General features: G+C 41.6%; 2 protein-coding genes across 11 annotated transcripts in view; both read right to left on the bottom strand.

The window, feature by feature from the left end:
* The window catches only part of LRBA (LPS responsive beige-like anchor protein), a 399,190-nt gene extending 381,147 nt beyond the window's left edge, over positions 1–18,043 (bottom strand). The window contains 1 exon segment of the mRNA XM_032687089.1: positions 17,822–18,043. Coding sequence (XP_032542980.1) covers positions 17,822–18,043 — 222 coding nt within the window.
* A 3,090-nt stretch (positions 18,044–21,133) lies between these two features.
* LOC116786505 overlaps positions 21,134–24,374 on the bottom strand; it is a 29,288-nt gene continuing 26,047 nt past the window's right edge. For all 10 annotated transcript variants that reach the window (XR_004356963.1, XR_004356965.1, XR_004356969.1 and 7 more), the window contains one exon: positions 21,134–21,998. The gene's annotated coding sequence lies outside the window, so the exon portion shown is untranslated. The remainder of the gene's footprint in view (positions 21,999–24,374) is intronic.

Below are 24,374 nucleotides of genomic sequence, written 5' to 3'. Positions count from 1 at the left end.
AGCTACATATAAAAATTCCCTCTCCATGGTAGACTCTTAAATTCCTAAAATATTACACACTCCTTTGCTTAGCAACCATTTTTAATTTAACTGTGTTTATCCTATTATACTACTTTAACTGTGTTACACATGGCACTGCAGATGGTGCTAAATGACTCCAGGTAATCAGAAGAATGCTCTTGTGAGATAATAACATTTAAGAAGAGATAAAATTAGATTTCTTTTTCTTGTTATGTTCCAGTCCTATTCCTCTCTGTGTTTAATATAAAACTAATTTCAGATTTATAGAGCGGGAACATTTTTGGAAGCCAAAAATATGTGAATGAAGTCAATCATGCAAAAAACCCAAACTTTGTAAGGATGTCATAAATAAACTGAGAAATGCATCATTAAAGGAAGAATTTTAAGGAACTTGGTGGGGAGACAGGAGTAAATTTCCTTGCTTATCCCTCTGAAAATTAATAATAGTTTTTATTCACACTACATAACAATGTTACATTTATGAAGTAGTCCAGTTTATATATTTCAATATTTAATATGCATTCAGCCCACAAATCACCCTGCTAGCCCTTAATTCTTTCCACAAGTAGAGTCTCATAAATTCAAGATCATCCTAGTGAACAAGAGATCTTAATTTTTTCAACTTACACCAGTCCAGTTACCAATGTAAGAAGCTTTACACATCGGGAGTGTTTGTATCCTCAAATGGTTATTGGCAGTAACCATGATTATGACCATCTGCATTGATGGCAGTGACAACAGCTGCACCCACGGCAAAGCCAGACAGACACTTCAAATTATAACACATCTGTGCTTCCTCAGACATCCTCCTTCACACTTGGCATTTGCTGCACAAAACTGGGCAACTTACAGATTTGCCCACAATGGATCTATTTCACATAACATACAGGAACCCCAAAGAGCTTTAGCTGAAAATTGTTACACATTTTTGACTGCAGATTTGAAAAACTGAGAATTTTCATTTCCACGTTAAGATCTTCCATTCCAAGCTGCTTCCTCGGTACATGCACTCCAGAGAATTCACAGGTCAAAAAGAAAAACAATTCCCACTGTCATTTCTAGGGCCTAGCAAATAGGACCAACCTCTGTATTTTCAACATGCTTTCTTTAGCAATTATTTTCCAATATAAAAAGTAATTATTACTTCTACTGATACATGGTATTCTTCACTTAAAAAAAAAAAAAAGAAAAAACCATTTCTCATTCACACACCTACTATTATTGGGTTTCAAGCAAGTATCACATTGAAGTTATCCCATGAACTGACTTCAGGATACCCTGCTTCAGAAACTAGTCTGCACAACACAGCCTTCACAGAAACAAGCCTCTCACACACTGTCAGTCACCAAGAACAGCTTTTGTGTTCACTTCCTCTTCAGTAACTAAGCACTATGAAAAGTAGTGGTTAGCAATGACATTCTCAATACAGAAAGATGCTAAAATCTCATCGTTCACTGCAGTTAGCAGAAGGTTAACTTTAGGGGAGAATAACCTGTGGTAACAAAACATAAAAGTTTGTCATTTTCCAATAGATTAAAAAAAAAAAAAGTTGTAGCTTCTCAGCCCCAAGAAGTCTTACCAGAAGACTGGAGTGTTAAATTTTCTGCAGTGAAAAAGAACAAAGGCATAACTGTGAAATATCTCTTGATGGAGCTGCACAGAAAGCATAGCCCAAGAGGAAAGTGTCTTACAACTGCACACAGCTGCCTTGGACAACCCCTGTTACACAACAAGAACAATGGGTGCTGCTGCAACTCTAATATTTCATTCCAGATAGGTGGCTATTTATTGGTATAGTCACGTTCTGAGTAACAACAAATACAGTTAGAGTCTTAATTCAGCATTAGCCACCAAATTCAGAAACGTACCAGCACAACTGTTTTCCCTCAAGATTATGACTAACACTACTCTGTTTGCAATTTCTAATTAGGAACTGTAACTACTTATGACTTCTAGTTAGGATAGTTTTTATGCCACAATATGTTTTGGTGAAACACATGAAGACCAGTTTATTAGGACAAGTACACTGAAAAAATTAAAAACATATTTTCTCCAAAATCAAATTAGTCTTTGTAAAAAGAAATGCACACATAATTCATAACCGACAACACTTTCAGCTGCTTCCTGAAAGCACAGGTTGTTTCCAACAAAGGCTCACCAGTTCCTTCTCTCAAGCTTCAAAAACTAAAACAGAAGTTGAGGCTCACCATATTTGCTAAACTCTTCAAATTCTGAACATACTTCATGTCTTTGCATATACACTGAGGATGAAGAGTTAATTCTCTAAAAGGGCATTCTCCCTGTCCAAGCAAAGTTGTCTTTTTCAGTACTGTTTGGAAAGAATACTCTGCTGAAGTAATACAGAATTAAGACAGTAGCAGAAGGCGCACAGAGGCTGCTGTTTTGGCTCATGGACGCACTAAAGCTACCAAAATTTTGAAAAACATTTCAAGACTTTGGAAGGAAACTTAAGTCAGCGTTTAAAGCCTTTGAGTGCCACTGGTGTTACAGAAACAATCACCACAGCAGATAACAGGACACAGATAACATCCCAGGTATCACTGGGCCCACGCTATATCATCTCTCTCTTCTCAGGAGGTGAGGTAAGTGCAGAAGAAGGAAAAAGAAACAATAATAGAGCTACACACTGTCCCATGATGATGGCTGTAAGATGCCTGAATTGGATACAATTTCCTTTCTTCCTTTTAAAGGCAAAAGGAGTTTAGCTTCACATAAAAACAAAATGCAATAAGTGTAATGAGGCAGCTCTAGAGCCAGGTACTAAACAGTCTTAACATTCCTTGATTTCCACGTAGGAAGCGTAGGAACCTGCTGGGCTGAGCAGTGGGAAGGCCAACATGACTGTTCTTTCCCAGCTTCCAACTTAACTTACTTAGTGCCTGACCCCACCAACAGAAAACACATATTTGCTGCTGCTCTGAAAGCACAGAATCATAAAATGGTTTGGGTTGGGAGGGACCCTAAACATCACCTAGTTTCAAATCCCCTGCCATGGGCACAGGTATCACCCAATACATCAGGTTGCTCAGGTTGCTCCAACCTGGTCTCCAACACTTCCAGGGATAGGGCATCCACAACCACTCTGGGCAACCTGTTCCAGTGCTTCACCATCCACTGAGTAAAGAATTTCCTCTTAACATCTAATCTTGCCTGCTTTCAGTAGGGACAGTCTGTCTGCAGCAAGAGTCTGTGTGTTAGAAGAGGTTATCTGAACAAAGGTTGAACCCACAACATGTCTCTGGGGTGCAGTGTCATAAAGCAGCTGCAAAAAATTGGTAGAATTTCAGAGAAAATCCTTGAAAATTGCTTAAAACAGAAGACATCAGGTAATCTTAGTGTATGAACCAATGACTCTTTTCAATTATTTCTACATCTTTTCTAGTTTTCATTTTAAAAACCCTGAGATTCCATCTGGAGGAACCAAACTGATTCTTTCACATTTTCAGAGCTTAATTCTGAAGATTTTAAATTTAACCCAAGTGATGCAGTCCAGCAGAAGTAAAGATGCCATTGATTTAGACCTGGACCAGGTCACATGAGGAAGAAAATGGACAGCTTTCCAAGTGTTTCCGTACAATAGTTTATTTATAAACTCATAAAAGCTTTTGAAGATCAAGCTTTTTAATGCCAGTGCTGAATATACACTGTGGACTGTAAGAACAAATTATACAAAAATGCAAAGACAGAACTTCTCATTGACTTATGCTGCCATCAGAACAAAGGCATGACTTGGAAATATCTCTTGATGGAGCTACACAGGAAGCACAGCCCAGGAGCAATTGCATGCAGTTGCCTTGAAGCAATTTAGTTGGCATCACCTACCCAGAATTATCACTAGTTCTACCAGTTCTCTGCTGCCCTATGCATGAATGCTTCCAAAGGCAATAGTTCCTGTACAGTAGTAGTTTTTTCTAGCCCTTTGATACCCTAAGTATCCTTAAAGTCTTGTAGAAAATCCGGACTCTCATTCCTCATCCCAAGAAATTTAAATTTAATGAATGTGCAGTATTAGTCATGACCATCTACTTTGAGGAAGTCAGACTTGATTCAGCCTGCAGACATTTTGATGCACCAAATGATGGAAAGGAAAGAGCCCAGCCTGACTCTTAGGGGCCCTACTTATGTTTACAGAATTAGTGAGTAAAAACATCACTTCATTATCCTTGTTTTTATACCACCCATCTTTGATACAGAAATCATTCAAGTAAGAGGCACAAACATACCTTAAAGAGGAATATTCTACTTCATAATACCAAAGGCAGTGACTGTATAAATACCTCACAGGGTCACAGCACCAGAACATGGAAACACACCACAGATCACAACTACAGCACCACACATAACAAAACACTGCCAGAAGATGAAAAACATATGCTTGGGTAATTAGTATTTAATTCATATAGTTGCCATAATCAAATACATTTGATTATTAGGTTTTCTTTCTGGTAATGGACAATAGCTCCTCTTGGCCAAACTATTAACCTTCTTAAACAACAGCATCTTTTCCTTCAAAATTCTGGATTAATATTGAGGTCCATGCTCATTTTAATATAGGAATTTGCACATACAATTACTGCAACTGAGAAATCCTTTACTCTGCATTGATCCCATTGTTATAGTGATCAATACCTATTTTAAGAATCCATATGTGCTTACAAGCATTTTTTCCAATGGACACGGTAAGGTCACAAGCAAACCAATCCATTTAGAAGTATCCTTGATAAACAAAACTCCTAGACACAGTTGAGAAACAGGATTCTAACTATGTCTCCAGGCTCATATATTTGAATGACAGAGTTATAGGAAATATTAATAGTAGTTAGTAGTTGTCAAGTTGAACAACTCAACTGGAAGAGACCTATAAATAAGCATTTAAAGCTGTTCACCTCCTTCCCCATATACCTACTTTAACAGGAAATTGAAGCATCAAGATCAGTCAGTGCTACAGAACTCAAATGCACTGCCAATGCACAGAAGATATACAGTAAGTGTATTTCAGAACTGAAGAGCTATTCCACCAAATAGGTGTAATGGATGCCACAAAATGGTCATTAAGTTTGTGGCCAACTAGTCCTATTGCCAGTAATATGTGGCATTACTATATTGCAATGCAGAGAAATATCCTGTTCAGGAAGATACTGGCCTTCAGCTACCAGAGTAGGAAAGAGCCATGAAACACTCATTAAACCCTTCATGTCAGTAGCAACAGCTACAGGACTAATATACAGTGTCACACTACAGAGCAAATGAAAACAGATTCTAAGCAATACATGACAGAGATGGACAAGTCAAAATCCACTGACTCCCTCCCCCTGCCTCCAATATGTAAGTTAAGCTTTAATTTCTGACACTCCTGTGTACTTAAGTCGTATCTCCCACAGAGGTCAACAAAGAATCACCAAATTCCCAAATCACCCAATGGTCTGGTTTGAAAAGTACCTTAAAGATAATCTAGTTCCATCCCCTCTGCCATTGGCGGGGCAGGGAAGGCCTTTCACTACACCAGGTTGCTCAAATTCCCATCGAACCTACCTTTCAACACTTCCAGGGATAGGGCATCCACAACTTCTCTGGGCAACCTGTGCCAGCACCTCACCACCCCCACAGTAAAGAATTTCTTCCTTATATCTAATCTAAATCTACCCTCTTTCAGTTTAAAATCATAACCCCTCATCCTATCACTATATGCCCCTGTAAAAAGCCCCCCCCCCAGCTGTCTTGTAGCCCCCTTTATTTACTGGAAGGCTGCTCTAAGATATCCCTGACAACTTCTCCAGGCTAAACAACCCCAGCTCTCTCAGCCTGTCCTCCTACAGGAGGTGCTCCAGTCAGCTGATCATCTTCATGTCCTCCTCTGGACCTACACAAGCATGTCCACATCCTTCTTATGCTGGAGGCCCCAGAGCTCGATGCAATACTCCAGGTGGAGTCTCATGGAAGTCAAGTTGAGGGGGAGAACCCCCTCCCTTGACCTGTTGGCCACATTGCTTTTGATGCAGCCCAGGATACAACTGGCTTTCTGTGCTATAAGTGCACATCACTGAGTCATGTTGGGCCTTCTGTCCATGAACACCCCAAAGTCCTTCTCCCTGGGGCTAATCTCCACCCATTCTCTGCCCAACCTGTACTTGTGCTTGGGATTGCCCTGACTCAGGAGCAGGACCTTGCACTTGGCCTTGTGGAACTTCATGAGGTTCATAAGGGCCCACTTCTCAAGCCTGTCCAGGTCCCTCTGGATGGCATCCTGCTTGTGAACTGCACCACACAACCTGATTTCATCAGCAAACTTACCGACGGATAAGTGGGACTCAATCCCACTGTCCATGTCACCAACAAAATGTTAAATATCACTGTCCCCAATACCAACCCCTGAGGAACACCACTCATCACTGGTCTCCACTTGGACATTGAGTCACCAACCTCAACTCTTTGAGTGCAACCTTCCAGCCAACTCCTTATCCAACGAGTGGGCTATCCATCAAATCTCCAGTTTATAGACCAGGACTTTGTATAGTACAGTGTCAAATGCTTTGCACAAGTCCAGTTAGATAACATCAACTGTTCTTCCCTTAGTCACCAGTGCTGCAATCCCATCAGCCTTGCTGGCTGACACTGATCACCTCCTTGTTTTCTGTGTACCTTAGTATAGTTTCCAGGAGGATGTGCTCCATGATCCTGTCAGGCACAGAGTTGAGACTGAACACCCTGTAGTTCCCCGGGTCTTCTTTTTTCCCCCCCTTTTAAAACTGGGAGTTATGTTTTCCCTTTTCCAGTCACTGGTAACTTCACCAGTCTGCCACGATTTTTCTACTATGATGGATAGTGACAAAGTCATGAGATGCAGACAGGTAGGATTTGAATTCAGAAGTTTGAATTTGAAACAAATAGTTTATAATCAAGTTTTATTAGAGTAGATTACACTGATTAAACTGAACTATTCATTTGTGATGTTATTTTAAGATAACTTCTTTGGGCAGAGTTAGGTTGCTCCTCTAAAATTTTACCCCTACTTATATTCATATGACTGGAATTGAAAGAGATCCCAACATCTTTTTGCACACCTGATTAAAAATCCCTACAGACATATCCATCTTTTAAAGTGCTAAGAACAACAAAGACATCAAGACTAAGGTAGTTCTCAAGTGAAATTTCAATATTTTTCCCCCACTTCCATTCTTCCAGCCTTCTCAATTTACACACACAAACCCTAACTGAGGGAAAGCCTGAACCAACAAGTTTCCTGGTTACAGTCCTCTATGCCATCTGACAGTGTGAAAATTTATTTTCACCATACACTTTTGGGCTTTTTCTGGGGGGTGAAGGGGCAGACTATACATGACACTAATTTGTTTCTGGAAGTCTTACATGAAATTTTTTTCAATTTCCTCATGGCTTCTCTCAAGACAGGACACAGAAGCACCCAGCACACTCCTAAAACTAGATCTAGCTGGAAACAGGGATATCACCTGAAAAATGACAGCTCTACCTAGAAGCAAGAAATCCAAGGCTCTGCCATTTAAATTCCGTGGTTTTGAAACATGTCTAAGCAACTCTGGTGATTGTTCGCTCACCCAACAAACCCCTTCACCTGAAAATAATTCACTTTCCAGGAAGAAAATCAGGATTCTGTACATCATAAAGAAATCTTCAGTAAAGCCCTAACACATGGGCAAGAAATCCACTATCTTCCAGCTCCAAACCTTCCCTGTCATGTATGAGTGACTGGAGAACTTTATTCAAACACCTTCACCACAAGGTCTGAGACTTGTTTCTTTCTGTGCCTTCTCTCCATACTCATGAATTTGCCATTCTTCACTGTATATGAGCCTGGTCTTTGCAGAAGAGGTGTAACAAATATCCCTTTACAAGTCACACTGCCATCATTCTGCACTCCTGACAAATGGCAATTAGAATCTCTTCCTGCCAAGGAGAGAAATCAGGGTGGCTTTAATTTCCTGAAAAGGTGAGACCTCATTAAACCAGCAAAATTCCTAAAGAGCAATACACATTTCACTTTAAAAGCAGTACACAGGAAGAGCACAAGTCTTTAGCCCCAAGTGTGAGATGAGTCATGGAATAAACATCTCCCCAAAGGCAATGCCCCTGCCAATCAGCTGATCCATAGCAACTGCAGCACACAGTGGCATTCACAGCTTCACAGAACCCAGTGAATGCTCAGGACTCGCTTCCGCAGCCAAGGATGAAGGCAGCAGGTGCCAGGTCACAGAAGAAGAGGCAGGGGGGAGGGCACAGGAAGGACAAAGCAGTGCCCTGGTGTGAGGTCAGACAGCAGATAATCTAGCATGGCACAAAACTGGGACTTTACTTTTGAGGAAGAAACGGACAGGAAAACAAGGCAATATTTCCGCCATAAGCGTTTACTGATTCACATAAAGATGGAAAACCACTGGTAGTTTCTGGTCCTGAGAACTCTTCACAGCACTCTACTGTTAAGCTGGGGCACCACTGTCTAACTCGAGGAAATTTGAAATGTTAAGAATATCATAGCTTCAGAAGGTGACCCGTGGCTGTAGATTACAAATTGGACAGAGAATCTTAAGCAATCCCAATGGAAATATCCATTCCCAGCATCTCAGTGTTCTCCCATTCTATAACAGCAGCAATACATTAAATGTACACAGCTCCTCATCTCATGTCAGGTGCTTCAAAATGCATTTTAAAAAAACATAGTCAAAGTTACTCAGCTTCATACTCCATACCAGATACCTAAAAGCCAGGCATTAGGGAACCTAAATTATACTCTGGAACAAAATCCTACAGTATAACTAAGCTCCCACTGGAGAGAGAGAAAAAAAAAGCTTGCAAGTTCTTTTCAATCAACTTCAGAACCGCAACTACAGACAAATCACATGCTTAGTTTCAACAAAAACATTAGCAGGAGGCAGATGCTGACTGAGCTGATAGTTTCCATTTGTTTATTTAACAGTCATGCACCATTACCAACATTAGTCATTTGGTTCCTATATTCCCCCCTACTGCATTGTTTTAAGGCTTATCAGCAATTCTACTTCTATATCATTGGCCATTTTGTGTAACTGAAGTCTATGATTCCACATGAAGCTCTTGAGGATTTTTTTGTTGGGTTTTTTTAAGCACTCCTTGATTCCAAGGTCCACCTGGATCATTAATAATCCTGCAAAAAATAACTGCCCTTAGGAATGCTGTTTTAATCCCAAGAAATGTAAACAGCGTAACTCAGAGATTTCTCTAATAATGGACTACTAAAACTTAAAAGTTGTATAATCTGCAAAAGTAATTCAGCAATTCTACAGCAATGGGGTTTACCTTACTCCCCATCTACCCCCATCTTAACCATATTTGGGAAAGCAAACAGTACAGTTCACACCCAAACCTACAGAGTTTGGTAAAGGAACCACTCCATGAGATTTATCCAGCAAACATGCAGCATCCTGGACTCCATAATCACATACTTCCCAGTTCACTGCAAGATACTGCTGGTTCTCTTGCTGGTCTTTTATTACAGAAATTGCCCTCCTGCTGCAGTTACCATCTTACCTGCTGCTTCCTGGTGCCTCTTGTCTTTCAGCATTCCCAAAGAAACAATAAATAAGCTGCAGGTCACCGTATGCATTCTTACAGTCACTGTTTTACAGGGCTAGTCCAGTACAAACCTAAAAATTTGGAGTGTCTAAGTGGGGCAAATAGAATAGGCTCAATTTCATGAATTTATTTCTGTAGCTTCTGTTCACACCTCAAAGAACAACTGCTGACACAAAAGGGGAGACGCTGCCACAAACACACATAACACACTTTCACAGAACAGATGAGCCCTACACAGATACTCTGGTTTTGATTTGCAGCTGCAAAGGAAAGATAACCCAGCAGATTTTTTCAGTTGTATCAACAAAACAGAACAGGTTTTTGCCTGAACAACTCATTTCCAGGTTTTCGGTCACACAAAAAATAATGTGAATTTGCTGTATAGTACCTATGAAATTTTTTTCCTAGATATATGTAGAATACAAAACCCAACAAAACTACTCATACACGGGCTGCAGCAAAGAGACTTGCAGCTCAAACTCTCAGAGCACTTACAAGAGGCAACAGAGCACATCCTATTCCCACTAGCAATTCTCATTTAAATATCTTCTCAAGGCAGCTATTAACAAGAAAATCATGCCTGGGACATAGCTGCTCCCAGCTCCCCGGTTACTACTAGGGGAATCCAGTGCAACAGAAGGCATTAGATTTTTTCCTCTCCACAAATTAGTTTCTATTTAGAAACGACTTATGCCTATTTGTGACACTCTGGAATCTAAAGCACTGTGGCAATGCAAGCTCTTCACAAATTACTCCAAGCTTCCAGTATCAGCATAAAGACTACAGTGTCTCAGGGAAAGGTGCTACTGCAACTCGTGCATTATCATTCTTTAGTGAATTCGCTCACAGCAGTTCTGCAAGGCTGCATCTCGATTGCTATCTGCTCTAAATACAGAGCACTGCATGCTGGAAACTACAGTCTCCACTGGTCACACACAGTATAAAAAAAAAAAAAAAAAAAAACAGGTGGCAATAGTATCCTGTTTTACGCATATTCATGTGAGCCCTCAGGCTCCTGGCAAATGTCCAGAGCTCTCAGACAAAGCCCGAAGGTTTCCCAGAGTAAAATAAAAATGGCCAAACTAGTTTTCAGACAGGTGACAACAATATGTTCTAGCCTGATACCAAGTCCAACAGAAAAATCCAGAATGAGTTAAAGCAGAAATGTAATCTAAATTAGGACATTAGTAATTAGGTCAAGCTAATACCAAAAACCATCATGCAAACCTTACGAAGAGGCCAGCAAAGCCTCCAGGGGCTGGGGAAGACACTCGAATGGCAGAAAGTTAGCTAACTGTAATTAGTGATTATGAACAAAAAACCTTCTTCCAGATTGACCCATTTAAAATAAATAGAAGTTCTTTAAAAAGATATGCATAAATTTAATGCATGCAAGACTGAATTTGACAGAATAGATTCTTAAAGGGTTTTATACACCGAAACACCAAAGGTAGCAAGAAGCTATTTCACATCCAGTGACTAAACTGCAGAGCTTATTTCATCTGTGTAATGGAATAAAGCTTCCTCCTTAAGGCTCATAAAGAACTTCATGACTGTGTGAAGACAGAAACTATCAGTGCTTTAAGATGGCAACTTACCTAGTGAAAAGCAAAAGGTCAGAACACCATCAGGTGAGACACAGTTCAGAACAACTGCAGGTTCCCCAATAGGTGGTAAAACAAATAGACATACAGTGAAAGAAACCACATAGAAAACTCATTTTTATCTTTCAGAGTTCATACTCATCAGCAACTAAGGAGCCACTGAGAACTAAACATTGTACCAAACCAACACTACCTCAAAAAAACCAAAAAATTAAACAAAATACTTCATCTTTGATTTTCCTCGATCTCCTGTGTTCATCCAATAGAATCACTTCAAAAAACTTCACTCACAATCGTCTTGAAAGCGATTATTGAAGAGGCAAACCAAAGTGTACAGATTCAACATACATGAATAATTATCTATTTTTATCTCACTCCGCCATGTCCAGCCTTTGTAGCAACCTTGACATGCCATCCACCTGTTTCCCTGATGCTTTTGACTAATTTCATTCTATTCCCTAATCCGCAAATGCTTTTCCTGAGCCAGTCCATATGGCCACTACATTACTGTGCTCTCTGCATTGCTGGGTCAGGCCTATGGTCCATCCAGCCCAGTATTGTCTGACAAGCAGAGACACACTACCTAGAGACAGCAAAGCAACCACAACAGAAACCTGACTCTCTCTGCTTTGTTACCAGACACCAAGTAGAAAAATCTGTCATTGAACTGATGTGTTCCCCTCCAAAGGGGAATTCTAAGCTATGCTATGAACACATTTCAAACAGGCTGCTAATTAAAAACTGTCTATGTTATTAAGACATGATATATGTAAATGCCTAGTTCAGCCTTGCTTTTTCAGCTTGATGCTTGTACAGAGCCTACTAATGTCAGTACAGGATGCCAACGCTTCTGAAAAACACAGAGCATGTCATTCGCAGGCTTTCACAGACACTTGAAATTGCAGATTGGACATGAGAAGCTCTAAAAATCTGGTGAGTTAGAGTAAGAAAAACTGAACATTTTCCCATGTGGTCTTAAGATTTTGTCCTCAATATTTTGTTGTCCTACACTGTGTTTTAAGTTACAGTGACAGAAGTGAGTTGATACTACGGTCAAAGTACAAATCAGCTCCTCTTCAGAGAGGAAAACTGTCTAGACCATTTTCTGAGCATGTCATTACCATCTCTCTCATTACATTCCATACCTTTCTCTTCTGACCACAAGATTTCCCTCAATTCCTACACCTACTATGCAGGGTGATATTTCCACTAACTACAAAGTAATGTCCAAGGGGCATCAACACCTGAGAAAACCCCAATGTGCATCACTTCAATGCTAGGTGTACCCATAGCTACTCAGAACACATTACAGCAAGATGGAAGTCTGTAATTCCCATTTTAAGGGAAGAACTAGTGACTCCCATTACTCAACAATTCTGAAACAGGTAACATCTGGTCAGACATCTCAGCCTCATTTAGTCGGCTAAACTTACAAAATCATCTTTTACTGTTACCAGATCCCAGATCAGATGACTTCAAAAGCATGAACATGGACTTGGAATCAAGGAGCCTAAATTCATTCCTTAAACTGGGCACAAGCCTCCCACTCTGAAAGGGCCAGCAAAGAAGTAAGTTTGCACCTGAGGGACTTCAAGACAGATTGGGAAGCAGTAGAGATATTTTGCTGAATTCCACTCACTCAACAAGAGTAAAACCATGCACAACCACTAAGACAGCTGACTGTTCAATTTACTATGATTTTTAAAAAGAAAAAAAAAACCCTACAAGCTTGACCCAGCTAAAGCCACAGACTTACCTTATCATCTATACTGTGAGTGGACAGAAGTGACTGAACTAGGATATCTGTAGCCAGAGGTGCACCTACTAGGGAAGACTGCATATATTAAGAAATCCACAATATTCAGCAGTGCTCTAGAAACTACTTGGTTACTCTCACTTGTCATCAGCATTGGTAACTTTATGTAGAAAATGAAGTCTAGCAGTCTCTAAAAACATACAATAATGTCATGAAAAGAATGCATTGTTATGAAGACATTTATGGTGCAATTTTACTACTGCAATACATCTAATTCTATCAGCATTAGCTTTGTGGGTTTTCTACAAGATGGTACACGCAAAATGAGTCTGTGACCAAAGATGAGAAAAGGGGAATTTATAAAATCCATTGTACTAATGTTCCAGAAGCACCCATACCAAATTAGAAACCTGTGGTATCAGCAGGAAAGTAAACTGTAAGAATTTTTTACAGTTACATTGACTTTTGTTTGTGGTTTTAGTAAAGTCTGGCAGAAGTGAAAGAGGTGACAAATGAAATTTACAAAATAATTTTAGTCTCTGCTCCTCATATCTCATAATTTTTTTCTGCCAAAGGTGATAAAACCTAATATTTCTCTCATTTGCACTAGGGAACTCTTGGTGAGGACCTCATCATCCATGAACAGAATCAGAAGGAACAGCACGTTCTCCTCACCGAAGAGACAGAACATTTAGAAAACAAGCCTTTGCAACACAGACTGAGGGGGAAAAAATTGAACTAAATCAAATAACAGTCTATACTATACTCAATAAAACAATTAGAAGCACTAAAGCTTTTTAAAACAAAATTAGCTTAGAGCAAGGCACGACATTTCTTTAGAGAAGAGCAGAATACACACTGGTTAACTTGAGACCCAAGTAAATTCTGGCACGAAGTCCCCAAACTGAATTATACCAACACCACAGAGAAGGGTAATAGTTGCACAGTCATCTCCTTGAAGCGTAGCAAAATTTTTCCAGAACATCCCCTTCCCTCTGCAAGCCCAATAATGCAGCACAGTTAACCCTGCACATACAGCACTCTTTATGAACAAAACACCTGCCGGTGAGAGCCCTTTACCTACTGAAAGACAAGGATATTCAGTGGCCTCAGTTTTATAAACAAGAAACTTGCAATAACTTGGACAAGACAACACTGACATATGATACAACACAAGCCTGTTTAGAACAGAGTAAATGAGAAGCTCCACTCAGAGTTTCAACCTAGAAAAGACTTTGCAGGACCTCCTATATTTCCAATGCAGGTTGTGTAGCCTTCAGAACAGAATTCATACTCTACACTTGAGAACTTCAGGTGTAGAAAAATCAGAAATCTAGAAATCTAACTTTTGCTAATTGCTGAATTATTTCTAGTACTCCATCTAGAAGTTTTTTTCTTTAATATCAAGTCAACTTGTCTTTCTGTTTTACTATGAAAACCACATAGCTATTATAAGTTTGTAACAGATCTCACTGTACATAATTTATTTTTCCATTCTATCATCTTCTCCTACCAGGAGGTTTATTTTATTTTAATAAATTAAGAGGGGGGGGGGGGCAAATACAAGGTCATGCACAGAAATTCACCTGATTTGTATACAAAGGAATTTCAAGGAGTTAATTGCTGCCCAAAGTCAATTAAAAACAAATTCACAATGCACAAGGAACAAGGAATATATATCCATAATATAACTCATTCTGTCAAAAGAAGTAACAGAACAGATTAATAGTGGAACAAGAATGTGCTTTCAAAGTTTTTCACAGAATAACCATCCTCTTTAAATTCTGTATTTCCCTCTTCAATTTTAAGAGGTGCTGAAATGCACAAAGCCACACCTAACATGGGCTGGAAAACTATATTCATCAAAAATACTGACCGAAACAAAGCAGATCAATTTGAATATTTCTAAGAATAGAATTTCCAAAGACAATAAAATGACACCACTAGGTTTCTGATGCATGCTAGAAGCCTGCATCCCTAAGCACTCTGTTACGCTGCTGGACAGAGAAAATTTTGTGTGTAGTTCTCAGCTCCAAGACTCAACACTGCTGAACTAACCAAGATATTTGCTTGAGCAATCAGGACTACAGAAGCTTAAATTTCTTCAATAATCAGCAGGTCAATTACTGTGCACTTTAGATTTTTGACCTTCTGAGTCTTTCACATATAAAGCATGACCATCTCTTAAATACTTAAAGACAAGAAACATCAAGACAGCACTTCCCTCCATATGATACAGCAAGCTTGAAGGGTATAACTTGTTTCTCAAGAAACTTGTTTCTTGTTTTCCCAAGAAATTAAAATTAGGCCAGCTAACATCCTTTTTTAAAAAATAAACCCTTCACATTTGAGGGGGGTTATGCTATAAAAAATACGTAAAACAACCTTTTGACAAAGATTTGCCCAGCCCTGTCTGCACTTTGGTCTAAAGACATTTCACTTGTCACTTTAGTGATCAAAAAATCCCCCAAATACGGTATGTCTCCTCTTTTCAAAGTACAAGAAGCAGGGCAGCTGATTTCTGCTCACACCCCTGAGGTAGTGCAGTTATGAGTCACCAAAAAGAATGAAACCCGTTGGGCTTAACCCCATTAGTAACAACAGATCACGGCATGATTCCAGTTGAACCTGCACACACGAGTAAACCCACTCTGAAAGCTACAGGGAAACAAACTACTGGAAAAGCCACACCTAAGAATAAAAGTTGCATATTTTCTGTACACACACACAGAAAAATAAGCACACTATTGCTAACCAATACTTCGCATGCTTTACATTCTGATCAGTGTGATTTCAGTGGTATTAACTGACAAAATGAAGTGGTCACAGCTAACAACTGAACAGAGGCAGAACTCAGTGACAGGTGAAGGAGGATTGCTTTGTAGGGACACCTCATATCCTGAAAAGCTACATTAAGAAGTCAGCTTAACAGTCTTTACCAAAAAAACCTACCAAACTATTGGTTGTTTCATGATACCTATCAACTGATAAAATAACGGGGGACTAGAGCTTGACCTTTAGCCTCCCACACTGCAGGCAGGTGTGCTAAAACTGTTGAGGAATCTTCTCAGAGAGGTCAGGGATGTTGTTTCACTTGCAGAAAAAGTGAGAACGTACTTTCAAAGGCTTCCAGGGCCAGAAACTCTCCTTTATCTATTTAGGAAATGAAGATCCGGGAAAATGCAGTCCATAGGTCATTCCTCCAGACCTCTTAAACCTAAAATCAAGGATTCTCTGAATCAAGCTGAATTTTTTGCTCTTCTCTTCTCTTTTGCTCTGCTCTTCCATTTCTCTTCAAAATGGAGCAGAACAGGAATCCCAGAATAAAGAAGCATTTACATTTTTAATTATTCTGCTGAACCTCTTTTCACTGCTGCCATAAAATACACCTCCAGTACACCACTCAAAAGACCGCACTAGAAACAAGGTAAAATTTAACACGCTCATGAACAATTTCTCCTCACACAAGTGTCCTAAATCATAAACTATTCACCAGAATTTCCTTTTGAACCTCATGTCCTTATCTAAACACTGGGTTTTGTCCAGGACAATAGTCAAGTGGACTCCAAGTAGCTTAAATCACTTCCTCATACTTGAACCATCCATGAAACCTCTGATATGCACTTTATTTTTGTCACTACTTCAATTCCCCTGTACTGAGACTTTCATGCAAACAATTTAGACCATGACATTGTACAAAAACATTCAAAAAATAAACATTCACCCTAACCCAAGAAGATAACACTGAAAAACATTAAACAGACGCAGCCCACAAATATTTAGTGACCATTAAAATTTGCATGTAGCAAAGAATGCTACTAACAAAATAACTGAAATGCAAACAGCATTTAAAAAACCCAGTATGACTTTTGCCTCAGCCTTTCTTGTTACTGAGCTTTATGCTATTACACACTCTCACTTCCTGGTTTGTCAGAAACCACATTGTTTCAAAGTCAAAGCTGCTCACTTAAAGGAAGGAGGAGCGACGACAGGTATTTTTAGAGATGCATTAAGACCTCTGATAATAGCAGAGTATCTTTGTAAACTTAAAGGCAGTTTTTCTCCTAATGACCGGTCTCCTGCATCAAAGAAACATTATTAACTAGCCCAACTGCTTTAGGCAAACTGCAACTTGAAGCAATTGGCCCAAGAAATTCAACATATATATATTATGTCTGTAGCTTCAGCAGGAAAAGTTGTATCCTCAATTTTTAGTGAGATCTGTTATGAAGTATTAAACACATCCACATGGTATTCAAAAAATAGCAGCTGACTCCCTAATTCATTAATAAAAAAAGGACACTGAAACCACATTCTACTCTTCTCAACAAACAGACTATGTAACGAATTTGAATGAACTGCTCCCTGAAACCCTCATCCCCTGTACATGGAAGTTCTGCCTACTTCCAAAGTAAATGAGAAGCAAAGAGGGGTGTAAATATCTTTGTGGAAAAACTTGTTTTCACTTAGAACAACAATATGTATGTTTTGATGACAGTTTGAGTTACTAAATTAACATTTAACTTTCTTGTTGAGCATATCTGTTAAATGTTTAAACATAACGCTTCCCAGCTCTAAGTAAAGCAACAATTTCTCTGAGGCTAATTAAGGAGGATGCTGTTTAGAGCTATTTCAAGTTTAAGTATGCATGTTTAGAAGCTCACATCCTTTTTCTTTTTTCAGCTTTTGTGATAAGTAAAAACAACTTAGTTGAAATCCAGTACGGTGAAGGTGTAAACATGTAAAAAATTACTAACAGAAAGATAACATCAAAAAATTGTGAGATTCTTTTGCATGTCGGTGCTGTTCTTTTCCCTCATTCCAGCAATCAACTCACCAGATTAAACACAGTGTCGACTATGTCTCTGTTAGACACTTCACCAACTTCCACCAGTCCTGTCAGCACCGCAAATTTCATCTTGATACCTCGGATGGGGACACCTGGATTCAAAGGCTGCAGCACACTTCCCCCTTCAGCAGCATTTACTTCTTTTCCCGCTCCTGCTCCTCCTCCATCATCACCTGTTGGCTGAACAACTTGTTTGTCCTCACTCGCCATGGCTAGTTCACCGCAGGTTCGGGCTTCCAGCGCCAGCTCCACGCTCGCCGCTTCGGAAGAAGGAGCGACCTGTGCAGCCGGGAAGGTGAGCGGCGGCCCACTCCTTCCTTCCCTTCAGCTCCGGCTCCCGGGGAAAGCGGCGTCCGGCGGGGGAGGGTGTCAGGCAGGGAGGACGCGCCCTCGGAATCCCGGCTCTCTCCTCAGCAGGAGGCGTCTGTCACAGCGCTCTGCCCCCAGGCAGGTATTTACAGCCCTGAAGGACAACGCGAGGGGTGTTTCAGTCCGCGGAGCGCCGGGCGCTGCCCCACAGCCCCCGGGTCCCGGCCCCTGCCCCGTTCCCCGCGAGGCCGCCCCGGGAGCGCTCACGCCTCTCCCCGCGGAAGTGCTCCGGGACCCGCCGCGCTCCGAGCCCGGGCGCGAAGGGTTTAATCTCTTTTTTTTTTAGTATTACAATTATTATTATCTTTTTCTTACAAGGAATCCGCTCCTCCTGCCCGCCGCGCCCCCCTCCCCCCCCCCCGGCTCCTGCCCCGGCACCGCCGCAGGTGCAGCGCCCCAGCCAAGTTCGCACTCACCGCGGGCTGCGGAGGGGGCGCGGGCTGCCCCGACGCGCCGCTCGGGGGCCGGGAGGCGGCTGCGCTGCCGCGCTGCCCGCTGCGCTGGGCTGGGCTGCGCCGGCCGCCCCTCCGCCCGCCGACAGGCGCCCGAAGTTCCAGCCGCCGCCGCTGCTACCGCTGCTGCTGCCGCCGCCTCACACCGCGGTGCCGACCAGCCCCATCTCCTTCCTGCCGGCGCTGCCGCTCGCTGCCGCCATGACAGCGCGGAGCCCCCGGAGCGCCTGCGCGGGCCGGGCGCGGGCGGGGCTGGCGCGCGGGGCGGGAGCGGCGGGCTGCGCGAGCGCAGGTGGGCCAGGTGAGCGCAGGTGCCACAGGTGAGGAGGAGGAGGAGGGGGGCGGCGGGAGGGAAGCGCTCCAGCCATCCCTGCCCTGCGCCTCGGGCAGCGCCCCGTCGGGCAGGCTGCTCACCTGCGGGGATGCGGCGCCTGCGTGCACCCGGCCGGTGCCCCAGACTTTACTGCGCTGTTCACAGAATCACAGAATCGTTAGGGTTGGAAGGGACCCCTGCAGATCATCCAGTCCAACCCCACCGCCCAGGCAGGCTCACCTGGGGCAGGTGACGCCGGGAACCCGTCCAGGTGGGTTCGGAATGTCTCCGGAGACGGAGACCCCACGACCTCCCCGGGCAGCCTGTTTCAGTGCTCTGCCACCCTCAAAGCAAAGAAGTTCTTCCTCGTGTTGAGTTGGAACTTCTTATGTTTTACTTTATAGCCATTGCTCCTCGTCTTGTCGCTGGGCATCATTGAAAAGGGTCTGGCACCATCCTCTTGGGACCCGCCTTTGAAATATTTATATGTATTAATGAGATCCCCTCTCAGTCTTCTCTTCTTTAGATGAAAGAAGACCCAACTCCCATTGCCCCTCCTCGTAAGAGATGCTCCAGACCCCTCATCACCTCTGTGACCTCCGCTGGACCCTCTCCAGTAGCTCCTCGTCTGTCTTGTTCTGAGGAGCCCAGAACTGGACGCAGCACTCCAGATGTGGCCTTGCTAGGGCCGAGTTCTATAACTGCTTGGAGTTTGCCGCTCCTGAAGCAATTTTTTTTTTTTTTTTTTTTTTTTTAGAGAGAGGGGTGGTTTTGGAGTGGGGTATTTTTCGTTCTTTTTATTTTTTTTTTAATGTAAAAATAACGCGTACGCGAACAGCGGGTCGCCAGCTGCGTTCGCGGCTCCAACCCCGAGGAAAACCGCGGCGCGACAGGGAGCGCCTGTGCTGGAGTGGGGGGAGAGGAGCTTTTCCAGCTCCAGCTCCTGCCGCCGCAGCGATCCCGGGGAGGCGGGTGAGCCGCTTCCCCACCCAAACCTCCGGCATGGGCGGGAGGGCGGACGGACATCCTTCCTCCTCCTCCTCCGGGCGCTGCTCCCTGGGGAGCGCAGGGGGCGCGGATATGGGTCAAGCGAGACGCCGCCCAGACGTGACGAGCTAAGGTGAAAGGGGTGCAGTAGGAGGGAAGGAAAACTCGCCCTCTTCCCTCGGGTTAAAAGACTCTGAGAGCTGCGCCGGTTGTTTCGGTTTCCCAGAGCCGGTGTCACGCCCGCTCCCACCGAAGGGGCGGCAGTGCCCAAAGCCGGGGCCCCGAAGCCCCCGCCGAGCCGCGGGGTGGGCGGTGTAACCTCCGCGTACAACTGCGGGTCCTGCTCCTGCCTCTTGTAAAGCACGAGAAGTGGTGCCCTTTCTGTGCTACCTCCCAGGGCGACCTGAGCTATAAATCCCATCCTATCTCAGACGCAAGGAGCCTTTTGTTTGACCTTTCAGAGAATCTATTTGATATTAATCCGAGTATCTGTTAATAAAGAAGGAGGAGGGTCTGCTCCTGCGAACTCTTCATTCAAGCAGTCTTCAGCTCTGCATTTTTAAGGAGACTGCTTGTGTTAATAGGGATTAGACACGCTTCTAAAGACTGGGGGGTCTTGTACCGGCTGTTTAACACACAGGCAAGTGTTTGAGTTTTATTAACACATTTTCACAGTCAACATGGCAGCAGCAGAGATTTCCAAAGGAAGGATCATCTTAGGGATGGGAGCATAACTTGCAGATACACAAACAGATATCGAAAACAAATATAAATATGTGTACAGTTTAAAGCTTCACATCTTCTGTGATATACAAAGCTGTCATTTATTTAATTCTACCGAGGGAAAGGGAATGAATCTTTAAATTGGTAAAAACTTCTGCGTTTTGAAATCTGGCACTAAAGAAACTCCAAAAAGCGTGATGGGTGTTTTGTCTGGGAAATAAAAATTGCACCTTATTCTTCATACTACACCATGTTTGGAACAGAATTTTTTGTATGTTCACCTCCCTGATCCTGTTTACACCAAAAAAAAGTACAAACAAACTCAAACCACATTTTTTCCAGAAAATGCTTTTCTGAAGTCATGTGCAATGTTCCTGACAAGCATGCTAAATGTGACTGTAATATTTAATATTAACTATTATACTAACTGGATTTATTATTAAATAAAATTTTAACTTGCCTGTGGCCTGATTTGGGAATGCCATATTTTGGGTGTGTTGGTATCAAATTTCCTATGGTTTTTGGCCAAAAAAATCAAAGACACTCCACAACACTTTCTGTTTCAGTGCTTGTTCCATTCCCTTCCTACATAATTTTCTCACATTGTTACTTTTATCTATAGAGTGTGTGTCAAGACTAGAATATTTCATAGCTGCTCTCTTGTTTGAATTTCCAAGTCCTAAAAGAGGACTAAGCTCCTTTTTTCCTTTCTTTCCTCATTTTCCTTAGTTACATACATACATAATTATGTAAGTTACATACATACATACATACATACATATACATTATTAGGGAGAGATGCTGATATCTAATTTGAGCTGCAAACATCTGCAGTTTCTTCCTCGGAATTAGAAATGTTTAGAACTGTAATGCTGACACATTCAGCCTCTACAGTGAGCTTATGTGGTTATACACATGCTGTGTAGTCTTGACATTTTAATCTTAAGAGTTTGCTGCTGCCAGCATTTCTTAGGCATGTTTTGGATTCCTCACATCTACTGCTTGAGCTTCCTCGTCTTTCTGAGTCACCTGTAGTTTCCTACAGTATTGACTTCTCTCTTGTAAGGAAAATATAAGTAAATGTTTTTGCACATCAGTTTTACCTGCCTGCTTTTAAGTATTCCCTGGTTGGCCTTTATCTTAAGCTTTTCATCAGGCTATCTGCCACCAGGCAAAAGCAGAAATGAAATAAAGTTTGGAATTCTTTACGTACCTAGTGACTGGGAGTATGAGTTCTATTTGTGGCCCCTCCTGTTATCCAAATAGAATGTAACATTTGTTCTTAATATTGTTTTGCTTTCTTCTTTGTTTTAACATCACACTGGAAAGAAAATAAGTAAAATAAAATTAATTGCAAAAATCCAGCTTAATCGATTTCAGATGTTTTCATCTAAACCGCATACTCCAATAGCCAGCAAATCCAGTTTGCCAGTACAGACAGCATTGTCATGCTGAATCCTGTCAGATCTTCCTGTATTTCCTTACAGATAAATAAATACTTCTTGACCGATCTTGGTTGTTAAAGGCAGTGGGGTATGTGCATTAGTCAAGGCAGGTAAAGTTCAGCAGACTGCCAGTTTAGGGTTCCAAAGACAATTGTTTTCCTTTGATTTTTCATCCAGGTAAAAACAATGTTAAATTCTCCAGGTGATCTGTTCTCCATTTGAGCTGGTTTTATGTTCAAGCAACCATGCCAACCCCCTCCCCCAAAAAAGATCTGGAGAAACAAAATACATTAGATATAAGTTATTTAAACTACAGCTGAGTATTGGGAATGAACCGTCTTAATCCTTTGTCCTGAGCTTCCCTAGTGTGGGTTACAAGTCTAACGCTGGTTCTGTCTCCCACAAAAAAGTGGAACTGCTGAGATAAGGGAATTAAAAAATGTTTTCTCTAAACCTTAAAACCCAAAAGCATGGATTAAAAACGAATTTAAACCCCCAGATTGTGAATGAACCCCATAACATTTTATGGACAGTAAAGTCTCTAAAGTCTATTTTAAGAAAAATATACTTTCTGTTTAAACAACATTTTAGATATTACCATGGGTGCTGGCTTAGAAGCTTTATTCAAACCTTCTGAACCCTCTATTCAGCACTGATCAGATCCCACTGGGGATGCTGTGTCCCATTCTGGGCTCCCCCGTACAAGGAACACGTGGACATACCGGAGCAGGTCCTGTGGCAGGCCACAGGGATGATGAAGAGACTCAAGCATGTGATGGAGGAGGAGAGGCTGAGAGAGCTGAAGGGAGAGAAGTCTTGGGGGTATCTTTTCAACGTGCATTAATAGCTAGTGTGGGAGGGAAGTACAGCAGCTGAGGAACAGACCCACTGCCAGCTTCATTGCATCTGCTGAAAGAGCAATTTTTGGCAGCTGGAGCCATTACCCTTTTAAATCACTGCAGATAAATCTGAACAGTGCTCAGGGATCAGAGCTTTTATGTAGAAGCACCCATTTAGTTCATATAGGGTAAGAAAGCAAGTGTCCACAATAACTCATAACTTTCTTCTGCTTACACAGTCCAACTAAATTAATGTGTTCAGTTTTGTTGGGCTTTGGGGGGGGCTTCATGACACCAAGCAATTTCAGAAAAAGTTTTGAATTAAGTACATTTTAGCAATTAAATACTCTTCCTTTAAGCAAAATGAGGGAAAAGAAATAGTATATAATGTTATAACTTTTTATGACAAAATGCTTCTTTATCTTGATCTCAAACATTGGATGACAAGAAATGGCATCCAGTTGTGTCAGGTTTAGATTGGATACTAGGACGAAAGGGTTGTCAAGCGTTGGGACAGGCTGCCCAGGGCAGTGGTTGAGTCACTATCCCTGGAGGTATTTAAAAGACATGTAGATGTGGCACTGGGGGACATGGTTTAGTGGTGGACTGGGCAGTGCTGGGTTAAGGGTTGGACTCCATGATCTCAGAGGGTTTTTTCCAACCTAAATAATTCTAATAGTCTGTCATTAAGAGCTTCTTTTAAAATCCCTGACTAGAAATAAAAACCCAAATTAAAAAGCTGATTTTAAATACTGTTGACCTTAAATATGAGAGGTCCTCTCAGTGTTTACTTCAAGAGAGCAACGTCATCCCGAAACAAAGATTAGCCTTGAGGAAGTTTTCTTTTGATTAAGTGTGAAGGCTTTTGCAGTATGGGTTAGATAGTATTGTTTTATTTTTTAAATATACTTCAGTGCATTTTTATAATGTAGACTTTTACTTTTTTATAATGTATTTTTTAAAATGCATATGGTGATTTTTCCTCATTTTTGTTTAGAAGTGTAATCAGTTTATCTCTTCATTTGTCAGCATCACATTTTCAGCATTGGTGAATTGCTGCTATCAGTGTTTTTAGAAGCACAGAATTAATAAATGAATGCCTAATGAGTCCAGCTAGGTGGCACTGGAAAATGCATTTCCATTCTCTAAGGAAATTATGTAGGTACTGAGCTGAAGAAGCTACTTTAGCTCATCTCTTTAGGGTCTTCAAAATGTCAGTGTAATTCCTTACACTATCCAAGCTATAGCAGGAAATATCTCATGAACTTGTACCACAGCAAATTCTGAATAAATTTATGAAACACCTCATTGTGCGCTACTTCTAATGAGCACTCCTTACTTTTTCTTTTGTGTGCACCCTGATTTGTTACCCTTTTTTCCACTCTCTCATTTGTACTAAAAGATATAATTGTA

The sequence above is a fragment of the Chiroxiphia lanceolata genome, chromosome 4, assembly GCF_009829145.1.
Source record: "Chiroxiphia lanceolata isolate bChiLan1 chromosome 4, bChiLan1.pri, whole genome shotgun sequence".
NCBI lineage: Eukaryota > Metazoa > Chordata > Aves > Passeriformes > Pipridae > Chiroxiphia > Chiroxiphia lanceolata.
The sequence above is the reverse complement of the archived record's forward strand: the minus strand, read 5'-3'. Positions and strand labels throughout refer to the sequence as shown.